This window comes from Phocoena phocoena, chromosome 14 (genome assembly GCF_963924675.1).
Source record: "Phocoena phocoena chromosome 14, mPhoPho1.1, whole genome shotgun sequence".
Lineage (NCBI taxonomy): Eukaryota > Metazoa > Chordata > Mammalia > Artiodactyla > Phocoenidae > Phocoena > Phocoena phocoena.
In genome coordinates, this window is record NC_089232.1 from 9,123,808 (window position 1) to 9,137,806 (window position 13,999).

General features: G+C 59.6%; 1 protein-coding gene across 1 annotated transcript in view; it reads right to left on the minus strand.

Moving 5' to 3' along the window:
* Window positions 1-97: 97 nt before the first annotated feature.
* FER1L5 (fer-1 like family member 5) overlaps window positions 98-13,999 on the minus strand; it is a 51,198-nt gene continuing 37,296 nt past the window's right edge. Inside the window, exons 25-53 of the mRNA XM_065891148.1 lie at window positions 13,756-13,919; window positions 13,316-13,430; window positions 12,689-12,791; window positions 11,963-12,141; window positions 11,715-11,867; window positions 11,327-11,471; window positions 11,123-11,200; window positions 10,052-10,233; window positions 9,321-9,509; window positions 8,921-9,010; window positions 7,736-7,882; window positions 7,493-7,655; window positions 7,316-7,341; window positions 6,499-6,549; window positions 6,258-6,362; window positions 5,820-5,939; window positions 5,184-5,345; window positions 4,852-4,943; window positions 4,279-4,449; window positions 3,920-4,068; window positions 3,560-3,699; window positions 2,330-2,418; window positions 1,973-2,068; window positions 1,667-1,808; window positions 1,344-1,443; window positions 1,075-1,268; window positions 777-886; window positions 342-489; window positions 98-232 (exon numbers count right to left, since the gene is read on the minus strand). Coding sequence (XP_065747220.1) covers window positions 98-232; window positions 342-489; window positions 777-886; window positions 1,075-1,268; window positions 1,344-1,443; window positions 1,667-1,808; window positions 1,973-2,068; window positions 2,330-2,418; window positions 3,560-3,699; window positions 3,920-4,068; window positions 4,279-4,449; window positions 4,852-4,943; window positions 5,184-5,345; window positions 5,820-5,939; window positions 6,258-6,362; window positions 6,499-6,549; window positions 7,316-7,341; window positions 7,493-7,655; window positions 7,736-7,882; window positions 8,921-9,010; window positions 9,321-9,509; window positions 10,052-10,233; window positions 11,123-11,200; window positions 11,327-11,471; window positions 11,715-11,867; window positions 11,963-12,141; window positions 12,689-12,791; window positions 13,316-13,430; window positions 13,756-13,919 — 3,738 coding nt within the window. The remainder of the gene's footprint in view (window positions 233-341; window positions 490-776; window positions 887-1,074; window positions 1,269-1,343; window positions 1,444-1,666; window positions 1,809-1,972; window positions 2,069-2,329; window positions 2,419-3,559; window positions 3,700-3,919; window positions 4,069-4,278; window positions 4,450-4,851; window positions 4,944-5,183; window positions 5,346-5,819; window positions 5,940-6,257; window positions 6,363-6,498; window positions 6,550-7,315; window positions 7,342-7,492; window positions 7,656-7,735; window positions 7,883-8,920; window positions 9,011-9,320; window positions 9,510-10,051; window positions 10,234-11,122; window positions 11,201-11,326; window positions 11,472-11,714; window positions 11,868-11,962; window positions 12,142-12,688; window positions 12,792-13,315; window positions 13,431-13,755; window positions 13,920-13,999) is intronic.

Sequence of the window (13,999 nt, forward strand, 5' to 3'; positions counted from 1 at the left end):
GGGAATTAGTCTGGCGGGGCTGGAAGTTCTGGGAAGATAGCTCACAGGTGATTTATGTGTCCCTGGAGGAGTTTCAGCTTATGGCCTGTTGTAGATTTCAGGTTCTGATGAGAGTGGCGAGGTTGGAAGTGTTGGCGTTGCTGGTGTTTAGTGAATTGATGATTTTGGCATATATTTGAATGGGAGCATTCAGCCGAAGTTCAGGCTTGACCCAGCTCATGGCCAAATAGTTCTAGAGAGAATAGGTAAGAGTTAGCCTGAAGTAGCAACCTGAGGGCTCTCTCTCGGGTCATCCCGAGAGCAGCTGTGCCTTTTCCCCTGTCTCCACGGTTGCCACTCACCGGAGCTGAATAGATAAAGTTGAACAGCAGAAGCCCTATAAGCAGGATGATTGAGATGCCTATGATTTTGAAGCGGTAGCGTTTCCAGAAAACATGGATGAACCTTGTAACGGGTGACCGAAACCACATGAGCAAGGTATGGGTGCGTCTGTCCAGGAGCAGAGATGGCAGAGAATGGAGGGCAGAAGGAAACTTCAGGTCAAGCAATCCGGAGCAGAGGTCTTTGATTTTAAAAAAGCAACTTCTGCTTCTGCCCTCCCCCCTTCCCAGCTGTTCTCCCCGATTGAGCCAGAGTGGGGAGGTGGGGGGGTAATTATCCCTCTTTACTTGTCAGCCTCCTTCCCTGGTCACCACCCCATACAGACTGCTAGGCCCAGCAGCTCAGCTTTGTGAACGAGGAAGAGGCTTGGTGCCTTTGCCCTGCAGGACCCTTACAGGGGAGGATGGAGTGTAGGGTATTGGTTGGGTTCCGACTGGCCTCTTCCTGCTGCCTTGATTAAGGCTTCCTTCTCTGTCAAAATCTCCAGGGTCATCTTCACTTTACCCTAGAAACACCATGGGTGGTGGGAGCTGAGCTCGGACGGCAGGAGCAAGGATAGTTTTAAAGGCCTCTTCCCAGGGTCCAGAAGGGGAAAGGGATTTAACTCAGGCCCCCAGGGTCTGTCAGAGCCAAGTTACGCGGCACAGTAGTCAGCCCCGTTCCTAGGCAATAGGCACCTTCCCCAGCTCCTACCGACAAGCGCCATTTGCCGCCATCAAGGACCTGGCAAGGCCACCAGCCGCTTACAGTCTTCATCTTAAAGAGGGAGCAGTGCTTGTACTGGAGGAAGTGAGGCCACTTGGGGTCAGCATCCGTCATCCTGATGGAGCATAGCTTGGCGCGCCGGGCCGGGAGGGGCATGTCAGACAAATCCAGCTCCAGGACCCCTGAGCCCAGAGAAATGCTGTCAGCAAAAAGGAGCTCCCTGTCCTGTGGTCACGGGCCCTGTGCCAGGATCTCACCTAGGAAGTCATCCGCGGAGATGATGTTATTGTCCCAGATCTGGATGATGAGCCGGGCTGGGAACTTCATCACCGTGGGGTCCAGGCTCCATATGTAGTCCTGGAGGATGGCAGGAGAGCGTATTTCCGTCCTGAGAGTTCCTTTGGCCACTTAGCAGCCCATCCCCCAGCAGTGATGGACCATTGAGGAGGAGGAGAAAGTCGGGGAGGGGGAGGGGGGAGCGGGGAGGGGTTCCACCCAAGGCCACATTCCAAGTGTCTTGGTGCAGCTCGCAGGCTCTGAGGGGAGGGGGAGGAGTGCATCCCGCTCCTGGGCCTGTTACCTTCTGACTCAAGACGCACGCTTGCTCTGCTGCCAGGTAGTCCAAGGTGAAGATGAACCGCCAATTGAAGATGCCCTCCCCCGTCAGGGAGCGGTAGTGGACATCTGTCTTCTGCATGTCCTTCTCCAGCCCGAATAACCACCTGGGGCCAAAGTCCACTCACCTGGGGTTCACTTGGATTGTCCCCACCCCTAGCTGGAGCCCTGGGAGGAGGGCTGCCCAGTAGACACCAGGCATGGGTGGAAATGGAGAGAGAACTGGGCAAGTCTGAGGGCACGCTGACGGAGCCCCGCTCCTCTCCCTTACCCTTTGACATAGATGTCACTCATCCTCTCGGTACTTAAACTGTTTTCCTTCAGGTGCATGTGGGTAGTTTTCCAGATAATGCAGCGCAGCTCATACCTGTAGCCACTGTTCTCTGAGGCTTTGCTGAGGAATAGCTCCCCAGCTGCAACCTCGGTGAGGGAAGAGAGGCCTGGGAGGCTGCCCTCCGTGCCCACCCAAGTCATGCTGCGTTTGGGGGACCACAGGGAAAGGAGGCTCCCCAGATTCCCAAAAGAGGAAAAGAATCACTGTGACTCGGTGTTGGAGCCCACTGGTGCTCCGCACGCTGGGAAGGCCACACTGAGTGGTGCAGTTGCTCAGGAGATGGGTGTCACTCACCTTCTAGGCTTTCTGGGCCTAATGTTGAATGGGGGGCCAGGAGGCCCAAGCTTCTTGGGGAAGATGTCCACCCACATTTGCACCTTTCCCTAGAGTGGAGATGGATTAGCTGGCTGGGGTTGGCCAGCCCCCGTTCTCCGCATCCTGGTCTGGGGCGGGGGCCTGTCTCAGCTTCTAGATCTGCTGAGACTGTGTTTCCAGCACCGAGTGGTGGGGTATCGAGGCATCTGGGAGGTGGGATGGACTTCAGACCGGAAGTCAGCACACCGCCCATCAGCTTCCACTTGTTTCTTTTTTTTGGCTGGGAGCATACGATGGCTACGAGGCTGACGGCTGTGGCGCACGGATGTCAAGTGTAACTGGGGTCTGGAGGGTTGATGCCATTTAACAGGTCCTGCTGGACAGCCTCTCTGGATGGGACTCCAGAATGGGGTTGGGGCTGCAACTGTTAGCCACCTTAGTGGCCCTGAGTAAGAGTAAACTAGGTGATCCCCAGGTCATTATGTTGTGGAACCACATCCTAAGGATGTCAAGCTATCCACAAAGCACAGGGGTCTAGGAAAGAAGGGTTGAACCTGCTAAGAAAAGGGGAGACAAAAGAGTTAAGAGGGTAGAACTACCAACAGTGGAAGATAGATTCCTTTAAACCATGTGACCTAGGTTTATTCTTTTGAAATTGGCCCCATTTAATGAGAAAACAGGTTTAATGAGGATGGTTTTAAAAAGTGCTCAGTAGAGAACTTTGTATCTAGAATGTGCTATCAGCTTGAGAGATTCGGAGAATGAGGTGAGCCATTCTGGTGGCTGGAGGGTAGGGGATAATTAGGGTGCCTGTGGGGATTTTTATTCCTCCTGTTTGGGGTTCCTTGCCGTGGAGAAAACACAGCCTGCACTTAACAGCCAAGCCGGGGCTGTGATGCCTGCACTCTGACCCCAGGTGCTGCCTCCTTACCCTCCCTCAGGAGAGACTAAGGCAGTGCTGGCACCGGCGGGGAAGGCCCCGAAACACTTCCACAGCTGACACGGGGCCTCGGTTTCTTGTTGGTGACTTTTCCAGCTCTGAACTTCTCCATTCTAAGAGACACCACTGCGACTTCTTGCTTATTAACATGCACAGAATGTGCTTGTCTTCTTTTCACGTACATCTGTGGGTGCCCGGCCTCTCCTTCCCCTCTTGTCCTGGATGGGTGGGCTTCCCCACCTCCTGATCCAGCCCCTCCAGTCTCATACCTGGTCGATGCCCGGCTGGCTGTCGCTGTACAGCGTGCGGGTCTCCACGTGCTCAGGTACCAGTCCTTGGGTGTGCAGGAGGTACAGCGCAAGGCGTTCTTTCTTAGATCCCAAAAAGCGAGCAGTAGGGGGCTTCAGCTCTAGATTGGAGGGGGATGGAAGGAGGGGTTGACGAGGTCATTAGCCTTCCCGTCTCCCACGTAGGCCCCTTCTCCACCCTCAGCCTGGGCAGTGGACTTGGTTATCCGTTACAGGCGAGAAGGGGAGGCGGCGTGCCCTCTGGCAGCTCCTCCATCCTGTAGCCCCACTTGTCGCAGAGGCCCAGCTCTGTGCTTTCTGGCGGTGTGCTGTGCTTCTCACCAAAGCTTTGCAGTCTGAATTTTTTCCCATTGTAAAACACAGAGTCATCCTCAGGGCTGAACAGAGGCGGAGGCAGTCCTTTCTGCCTGGCATGGTGTTCCAAGAGCAGGCTTGGGGGCATCTGATCCCGCCACCTAAAGGGCCCTGACCTGTGGGGAAAAGGTGGGGAGGTCTGAGTCCTGGAGAAGCCTCTGCTTCGAGCTGCAGGCTGACCAGTGCTGGGAGCAGGGGTGCAGACAGGTACGGGCCCTGGTTCCCCAGCCTGGGATGCAGGCGTCTTTGAGGGGAGCCGAGGGCTTACTCTTCCACCACCACCCCCCACCCCGTGCTCCCTTGCCCTGGTTCAGGTCCACGCTTACTGGCAGTAGGATTTGGAGAGCCCACAACGAGCTCCAAAGCCAGACAGGAGTCGGTTTTCAAGGTCAATGACTGTGGTTCCAATCTTATCATCGGGTGAAAATAGGTCAAAGTCATACAGCTGGATCTCTAGGTCCTTCTCCAGGGGGATGGTACAGCTCATTTCAAACATCCTTGGGTGAGGGTGTTGGAGACACAGAGACCGAGGACCATGTTATCTACACAGCTCCCTCTCCAGCATCCCAACCACACGTGCCCGTGCTCTACCCCCGGTTTGGCCCTGGTGAATTTGGAGAGCAGAGCCCGGGATGGCTCGTCCGCCAATAGCCATCCCTCAGTCGTGGCTGGGAGTAACTTTCGACAGGCCTGGGGTGTGGGACTCTGAGCTCCCTTCCCAGGCAAAGTGGTTGAGGGGGGAGGGGAGAGCTGGGCTGCCCATCAATGCACCTTCCATCTGTTGGACACTGTGCTAGGAACGTGGAGGCTAGAAAGGAACGTGAGAGTTCTCTGCCTTCTACAACTGCTCCCGGCACAGGGAGCGGGGTTGTGGGGTCGGGTGCGTTGGGGCATCTCACACGCCAAAGATGGGGTCCAGAGTGTTGGGCTGGTACTTGTCCCGGTTGCCAAGCTTTGTCTCTCCCAGTTTCAGGATCACATAAGGGTCACACTGGGGTTCAGATAGACGTGAGAGAAGGACGGAAAATGCAGAGTCAGCCCAGGTTGGTCAGGGAGGGCGGGAGTGGGGCAGAAAGGAGCCCGTTGTACCAGGTGGGGCCTGTGGGAAGTTGGCAGTCTGGGTGTCAGCCTGAGGGAGCTCCGGGATGCTGGGGTGTAGGGTGAGGTGAGGGGGGTGCCCGGGCTGGGGGGCTGGGGAAGACGAGCGCTGCAGTTCAGGGCTGCTCGTTACCAGGCCGTTGGCGTCTTGGGGCTGCAGGTTGGCTGCTCGCACCACGTACACCCTCACCAAGCACTGCTGAGGGAAGTCCTCTTTCTTAGGCCAAGGCAGGAACTGGCGAGGGGGCTTGGGGGTGTCTGGATTCTCAGGAAAGGGGTAGACACGGAATTGGCCCTGTGTGTGTGTTGGGGAGGGAAGGCATTGGCCTCTGGCCTGGCTCTGTAGAGCCCTCCAGGAGGTACCCCTGGTCTGTGTTGAGGGTGGCAGGGACGAAACCCGTGAGGACGGGTAGGGGCACGTGCCGCAGAGATGCTCTACGGGGACCACGGTGGTGTTTTCCGCTGAAGGGAGGTCTCGTTCCACCCCCACCCATCCCTTGGGGTCCGCACTTGTTTTCGAAGGCTCTAGGGCCTCCGAGAGCAGCACAGGCCCGAGCTGGGACTGAGAAGCCCTCGCCCTTCCTGCGTTGGGGGAGGCCACCCTGAGTCCCTGCAGAGGTCAGTCTCTGCCCCCCACTCCCAAGACTGTCAAGCCCTCCAGGCCCCATCCTCATGCCGAGCGTACAGAACCAGCGCTCCTGTCGGAGTCTTCCCTGGACAGAAGGGGCACGAGGTGACAGGTGCAGCGAGGCAGGGCTGGGACACGCACCTTGAACTCCCCTACCACAGGGCTGTCCAGCTTGGGCCATTCTTGGTAGAGTCTGAAGGTCTGGCAGAAGTCCTGCAGGCCCTGGAAGGCCGGCACGGCCTCCAGCTCGCAGTCGTATACCTGTGGGAGGGCGTGTGGGACCCGGCTGGCGAGGGGAGCTGGCCAGGGCTTGAGGGGACCATTCCTAGGATCAGGGGGTTGAGGGGCCACCCAGGTCTCGCCCCAGAGCATCTGCCCTGGGGTCAGCAGAGCTGCTGCTGGTGGGCAGCCCTGGTTCCTGAAAGGGTGTGGCCTGTGGCGGCGTGGCCAGGAGTCTTGTGAAAAAGAAGCCACCCCCTGACTTGGTGGTTCCCCAAGGACTTGGGGCTGGGTTTGTTGGCCTCTCCCCACAGATTTTCTCCATCCTTCATCAGTCTCCCCTCGTAGGGGCCTGCAAACCTTCAGGGTGTGATACTCTTTGTACTTGTACTTCAGGGACCGGGGAGCATCTCCTGTGGCCCAGAACAGCTTGCTCCACCAGTCCACTTCCTGGTCGTGTTCATCCTGGCAGTGAGGAGGAGGGGCATTTTGGCCCTCGGGGAGAAGGCACAGTGGCCTTCCTCTGCCCAGAGTCATGCTGCCCCACCTCCCTGAGCTGCCTGGACTTGTTCCTTATTCCCCGGGGCTGAGCCTACATCACCTCAGCGTTGCTGGACTTGAGCCAGAACTTTTCATAAAGGTAACCTAGGAGCTGAAAAATGATTGCGGTGAGCTAGGCAAGGCCTGGCCGCCCGGTCCGCCCACCACCTCTGACTTCCGAGCTCAGAAGGGGTTCGAGGCCACGGCTTTCTGCCCTGGCTCCCTTGCCCTTCACAGAGGCTTTTTAATTCAGGGATCCTCAGACATAGGACTGGGGCCGAGAAGGAGGGTCAGGTTAGTTCTCGGTTCTCATTGCCCACAGCTCCACACTTAACTCTGGAAAGGCTCAGAAGTTCAGAGCCTCAGGCCCCACCCTAGGCCTCCTGAAGCTGAATCTGCCTTTGCTCCAGATGCCAAAGGATTCCTGTGCATTCGAGGCTGACAGGTGCTGCTCTAGAGCAGCAGTTCTGAACTTTGGAAACACTGGAATCACCTGGGGCGGGGGTGGGGCGTAGGTGGTTTGGGCTTGAATAAAATAATTGCTGCTTCTGGTTCCTAGCCCCAGCAACTGGTCAGAAACCATTTGGGGGGCGGGCAGCACGTGGGGTCTTAGCTCCCCGGCCAGGGATCGAACCCATCCCCCCTGCAGTGGAAGCGCGGAGTCCTAACTACTGGGCCGCCAGGGAAGTCCCTCAGGGTTTTTAAAACTCTCGGGCATTTCTAATGCGCAGTCCAGGTTGAGATCACTGCTTTCGAGTTCTCGTGAACAAGTAGGCCTCACGCGGGGGCGTGGATATCGGAACTGTTTAATCTGTACCCTCCTCAGGCACAAGGGCTGTTTCCTCTAAATGGCACAGGGCCTCCAGCCCTTTACTCACCTCCTGGTACTTCTTCACAGACAGCACTGCGTGGAGAAAGCGCAGTCATGAGTCTCAGGAGAAGGGAGAAGTGGGGGGGGGAGGGCCACCAACCCGGCAGGACAGCCAGGGCCTTGGCCACTCCCAGTGCCAGCTTGTTGGTGAGGTCTGGGGAGGGGCGAGGAGAAAGGGCCGTACTTGGAGGCCGTGGGGGCATGTAGTCCTCAGCCCAGGGGTCACAGAAGTAGGGCTGTAGGGAGTCAACGTTGGCCTGACCCACCACGGTCTCCTGGCCGAAGTCCTGGTTGTCCACCACCTTCAGCACCAGGGGCAGCGCGAAGGCCTCATCCGTAGGCATGTACTGCAGCCCCAAGGAGAGGCCAGGGCGTGAGGCTTCCCACGAGCCGGGGCTGCCCCAGCCCTGGCCCAAGGCCTTCTCACCAGCGTGAGGAAGAGGGTTGACTGGGTGAAGTTGGGATTGGTCTGGAAGTCCCTGATGGGCTCTGTCTGCACGGACTCTTCCCAGCATTCCACCAGGAGCCGGGGCGAACGCACCTGCTTCATGTTCCGAAGGCCCCAGACCAGCATCTGCCGGGACAGAGAGGGAGGGTGGGGGAAGGGGCAGGTGGCCCCTCTGATGGGGTCCTGGCCTGGGAGCAGTGGGGCCCCAGGGGGCCTGCAGGGCCAGGGCACGAGGCTGGGTGAAGGCAGAGTCTGAAGGCTCACCCAGTCCTGTCCTGTGAGGGACGAGTCCTCCAGGCCTGGACGCTGCCGTCGTTCCTCCACGAGGGAGGTGCCCATTAGGTATTGCCCTTCCTCCCCTGCTGCCCATCTGGCCTCTAATCATCTCTCTCAGGGGTGACTTCCCGCTGCCGGCTGCCTCCCAGGCCCGCAGCAGCTGGAGTGCCCCGGGGTTCTTGGGCACCTCGGTGCCGTCCAGCTCGGGGCTGACTTGGATCCCACAGAACTCCACGGCCAGTCAGCGAGCCAGCACCCTGGGATATCACTCTCAACGGACAAACACTGGGTGCCCCAGGAGCTGTCCACGCCCTACTCATTGGGCCGCCTCGGGGCCAGAGTGGAAACCAGCCGGGTGGTCTGATCTTGGCTCCAGTTCCGGGAGGACCTGACCATCTTCCGCTCTTTGCCGCAGGGCACGTAGGTTCTGACCTGGGCGCCTCCATACTACTTTCAGAAGAGGTGAGAAACATCCTGGCATTTGGAGTCAGGCAGGGCCGGGCCTAAACTCTGGCGCTGCCACTGAGCCCCTGTGTCACTGTGCGTGGATGTGTTGTTTCTCAGAGCCTGAATTTCCGTCTCTGGAAGGTCGTCCCTACTTTTTGCACAAGGGCCTCATGAGGCTTACATCCGGTAGGTAATGGATGCTAAAGCCCTTTGTCTACGACCCACTGCAGAGGTTTGCATTAAAATACTTTTAAATGTTCTATCAGAACTTCATATCTCTCCTGTCTCCCTCCATCTCTCACATGGTATCTTCTCGGGGTCCAAGCTTTGGAGCAGGTAGGCAGAAGGCCCAAGAGGGTCAGCAGAGAGCGCACTGTGGTGCTCGACTGCTCTGGGGGTGGCTTGCGTCCTGCCCACCCACCCTGCTCCACGTTTCATCACCTCAATAGCCATTTTCCTTAGCGTGGGCTGGATGCTCTTGGGGAGGATGTAGATCCCACTCTTCCAGGGAACACTTAAGATTGGCAGCTGCTGTCTGAGACTCTGAAGGGATGAGGTTGGAGAGCAGGGAACCTGAGGCCCTGTGGGCTGGTCCTACTGTCCCCCACCCCCCACCACACACACAAGCAGGACCCTAAGAGGCTCAACTGCGGCGGCCCCGGAGCCCTATGGGCAGAAGCTGGCAGGGGAGTTAGGGAGAGGTTGGGCAGGCCGGCACCTCCCAGCCCAGTGTTCTGGTTCCCGGGCCCCAGGACTTTGCTGAGGGGCTGCGGTTGGGGGCCGCTGGCTGTGGGGACATGTGGCAGGGGAGTGGGGCAGGGTGAGGGCGCTGGCACCACACTCCCAGCCGGTCCCTCTCTCCCAGCACCTCAGTCTCGAGGATCAGCTCACAGGACGCCAAGATCTCGCCCTCTTCCTCCTCCAACCCTTTTACAAGGGGGTGCCACCTCATGGGGGGCAGGATCCGTTTTTGGACATCCAGCCAGACCACCGGTGACCACATGCTCCGTCCCCACAAGCTCTCATTGCCCTGGAGGGAAGGGGAAGTTCACAAAACATGGAGGCCAGGCTGGCAGGGGTCTGGCTCCTCCTGGGATTCTGACAACTCTAGGATCAATGCGATGTGCTCTGCGAATCAGGTCCCGCTGGAGCACTTTCCGAATATTCTCCTCCAAAATAAAAGCTCCTGGGCTCCCCTGGTGGCGCAGTGGTCGAGAGTCCGCCTGCCGATGCAGGGGACGCGGGTTCGTGCCCCGGTCCGGGAAGATCCCACGTGCCGCGGAGCGGCTGGGCCCGTGAGCCATGGCCGCTGAGCCTGCGCGTCCGGAGCCTGTGCTCCGCTACGGGAGAGGCCACAGCGGTGAGAGGCCCGCGTACCGCAAAAAAATAAAATAAAACAAAAGCTCCTCACGGAATTCCCTGGCGGTCCAGTGGTTAGGACTCCGCGCTTCCACTGCAGTGGGCACAGGTTCAATCCCTGGTCTGGGAACTAAGATCCGGCATGCCGCACGGCACGGCCAAAAAAATACATTAAAAACTTCTCAGAGCTCTGCCCAGCCCAGCCCACCTTACCTGGGGGTCCCGCTGCCACAGTTCCAACACCACGAATGGTGGGCTCTCTTTGGTGTCCTGGGGGTTCTCGTACAGGAGGAGGTGCTGGAAGATGAGCGTCTGGGCCCACGTAGGGGCTGCAGAGCTCTTCAGGGTTTGCGTACACTGGCTGTGGTTCAAGAAGACCAACCGAATGAAGGGCGCTGTGGGTGGAAGGAGAGCCGTGCCTTTGAGCTGCCGAGTGACGCTCTCCCCTCTTCTGGCTGCTGCCGCCACCGGACCGGGTACCCGGGGAGGCTCAGGCCAGACAGCCACAGCCACTCCAGCTCCCCAGAAGGCCACCTCAGAGTAAGCCACAGAGCACATGGGCTTATAGCTAGAGGCCCCTTATACCATCATGGTTGGGGCCTAGCCGTCACAGATGCAGAGGGCCCGGTGGCTCCTCTGGAGGGTTCTGGGGACCAGGCTACACGTGGCTGCCCTTGCACAGCATCAGCAAGTGGCCTTGGCATCAAGGAACGTCACACGGCCCTCTCGACGAGGGTGCTGATGCCCAGTGGACACAGCTCCCAGCAGACATCCACTGCCCCGGCTCAGACCCTCGTCCAACAGTCTGGCTCCCAACAAACAGGGCCACTGCCAGCCCAGGGCAGGAGCACGTGACTCACCTGAAACCTCCCATGGGGCCTCCACACAGGGCTAGAGAGTGCCACCCCTGCTCCCCACCCCTCATCTTCTGTGTAGCACAAGGGACACGTGGTTCCCAAGCGTGCCATCCTCTCTCTCGCCTTTGTGCCTCATCCCCGCTCTTCCTTGTCAAGGCCCAGCAAACTCCTCCTTCCTCTTCAAGGCTCAGCTAAGTGGCCTCCAGTGGGATGAAGCCTCCCTGTCTTGATTCCACAGTGTTGGGGACACACCGCAAGAGCGGTCCTGCCTTGTATTCCTCGTTCTTGTGTCTTTTCCCCAAACCATGAGGGAAATGAGCTGCTGGGGGCAGGGGTCTGCATGTGTGTCACCCCCTCCTCGCCACATCCTTTATACTGCTGGGTGGCCACATGGAGGGGCTGGGGGAGAAGAGGTGCCCACGCCTACCCTGGAATGTCTGGATGTGGTTGGACATCAGGTTCCGGGCCTGGTAGATGTAGCAGAAGAGCTGGTAGTAGTGGGGCTCTGGGTAAGAGAGGAGCTGTGTCTGCCACCCGCCCCCAGGATCCCCACCCCATGCCCCCTGCTCCCTGCCCTCAGGTGCTGGGTGTCTCCGGGGCCACCCAAGCCGACTCTCAATTGAATGCTCACTGTTGAAGATGCAGTAGATGAAGGGCAGGTTGGGTGGCTGGGTGATCTCTGGGGGAGCCCTCCAGGAGCTCCTGATTCTGTCCAGTCTCCGTGTCGACGACACCATGTCCGCTTCCCTCTTAGCTTGCTGTTTCATATCTAGACTCTGTGCCCAGGACAGACTCCCTGAGGCTCATAGGTGCCTTTCCTGCCTCCCCCAGCCCAGGCCCAGGTCACCCTTCTCCCCATCCAAAGCCTGAGGATGTGGCTCCGGGGCCCAGTTCCCCCCACCTGCAGTGGTCAGTGCATCTGGCCACACGGGGCGTCTCCGTCTGCCTGGCGCACCAGGGGGCCCTGACTCCGGAGGTGGGGTTGCAGGGAAGAGACACCTAGCCCACTGGGGCTTTACCAAGGATCCCTCCAGGAGGAATATGGGTGCAATGCCCTTGACCTTGTTGGGGGCCAGCCTGCGGTGCCAGCGGCGGCGGCGGAACTGGCTCTGGGGCTGAGGGTTCAGGTGGAACTTGGAGCCGAAGACACCGTACTCCCAGCCTTCCTCGTCCTCAGCCGGGCTGGGGTGGTGCTGCGAGGAGAGCAGAGTCACCCTCTCACCTGGCCAAGGGTGGGTCCCATCCATGGTCCCGCCAGGTCCCTGACCAGGCGGCCCCTCACCAGCTGCAGGAAGGACAGGGTCTCCTGTTCGTGGCTCAGCCTCCCGTGGTCCCGGTAGCGCACGCGCGCCCAGCGCCGGCGGCGGCAGGAGTAGTAGGTCTTCTCCACCGAGTTCCAGACCTGGGGCAGCCCCGAGGGCGGGATGCCCACTCCGTACTCCCAGCCTGAGGGACCAGGACACAGCCCGTGGGTGCCCAGGGAGGGGCCCACAGGCTTGGGGGCTCGGACAGGCCTGAGAGATAAGCCCTGGAAGGGCAGGCCGAGGGGGCAGTGCTGTCCCTCACGTCCAGGTCTCTCCGGCCACAAAGGAAGGTATGGTCACACTGCGTCACCCGGTGGCCTGGGCTCAACTGCCCATCTTACAGAGAAGGAAGGTGAGGCTCACAGGCGTCCTGGGACCCACCCAGGGTCACACAGCCCGTAAGTAGCAGAGGCTGCATCTTGAGCCCGGGTCTTCCGACTCCCAGCCCACCGCCCCTTCCCTGGAGCCACCTGGGGTGAACCAGGCTCTGGACGCGACCCCAGTTCACGTGCTCGGGAGGCGCTTAGCACCTGCCCTGTCTCAAAGCTGGGGCCCACGTCTGCGGCAAGGGTGGAGGCCCTGCTCTCCGGAGACTGAGACCCCCAGGAACACAGGCCTGCCCCACCTGACAGCCTGGCTACTTTCAGTTCCAGGCCCTGCCGCCCTTAGCCGCTGCCCAGAGGACTGACCTTCACTGTCCACTGCGTGGTTCAGCTCCACAGCCCAGTTCTTCTTCGCGTGCCATCCTTGGGGGCACTTCACATTCTCCCGGGCCTCCACGGGTTCTCCGTTCTGTGGGTGCACAGAGAGGGCGGGCCAAGGGGCGTGTTGCTCGCCTACTGCAGCCATCGTGGCCTCCAGCCTCCTGGGGCTCCTTAAATTTAAGTTCGTTAAAAATGAAACAAAATTCGGGAATTCCCCTGTGGTCCAGTGGTTAGGGCTCCGCGCTTCCGCGGCTGGAGGCCCAGGTTCGATCCCTGGTCGGGGAACTAAGATCCCGCGTGCCGCGCGGTGCAGCCAGAAAAAAAGAAACAAAATCTAAAGTTCAGTTCCTTACTGAACTTTGAATTCTGGGTAAAAGCGCCACCTTCGAAAGGGGGAAGGAAAGGTGCCCACTCTGTTGTTCTTCCAGTCCCATTTAGGGGACCTCTCCCCACCACCTTGGGATACAAACCCCATCAGCGCTCACCCAAGGTCACACCAGGGAGCAGGACTCAGTTGGTAACGCCTGATCCAGTGCTCTTTCCACTCAGACACCCTGGCTTCCAAGGTGCCCCCCTGGTTGAATCACTTGCCCCCCCGCGCCCCCTGCTCACCACGTCTGTGTTGGGGATGGCGGCAGGCACCCAGGCCCCCGTGGTGTCCCGGCGCTGGTTCTCATACACCTCCTCCAGCACCTGGCTCTTGTTGATGTCTGTGTCCAGGAGGAGCCTGGAGGCGGTGAGACCCCGAGTTCCCAGCATATCTCCCTGAGCTTACAGGCCCCTGGGGTCCTCCTCTGTTGGCTGAGCGCTGCCGTACCTAGCAGCCCCACCTGCTCTGGGAAAGGCTGGGCAGCGGGGCCTGGCATGCAGGGTAGGGTGGCGGGCAGGTCCCCCTGTCCTATGCACCCCAGCCCCCAGGACCAGCCTGCAGTGGCTGTGTGCCCGCCTCTCTGGGCTGCTGCCTACTGGCCCTCCTGGGTAAAAGGAAGTGTCAGCTCCACTGCTGCCTGTCCAGGGGCACACAGGCTCCGGGTCCCGCATCCCAGCCTTACCTCCGCTGAGGTTCAACTGTCCATGACCCCTGCCAGTGCCATCCATGGGGCTCCTTGAAATCTTCCTTGGGGAGGGCATTGTGCCCCATGACGTCCGAGAAGCTGGGACAGTGCTGCAGCCACTGCTGTCCCCACTGGTCCTTATACTTGGCCTGATTCTCGTACTGGGGGAGGGGAGTCCATCAGTGCCTGCTGCCACCCCCAGCATACCCAGCACCGGCCCTAGGCCACCCACTCTGGGCTG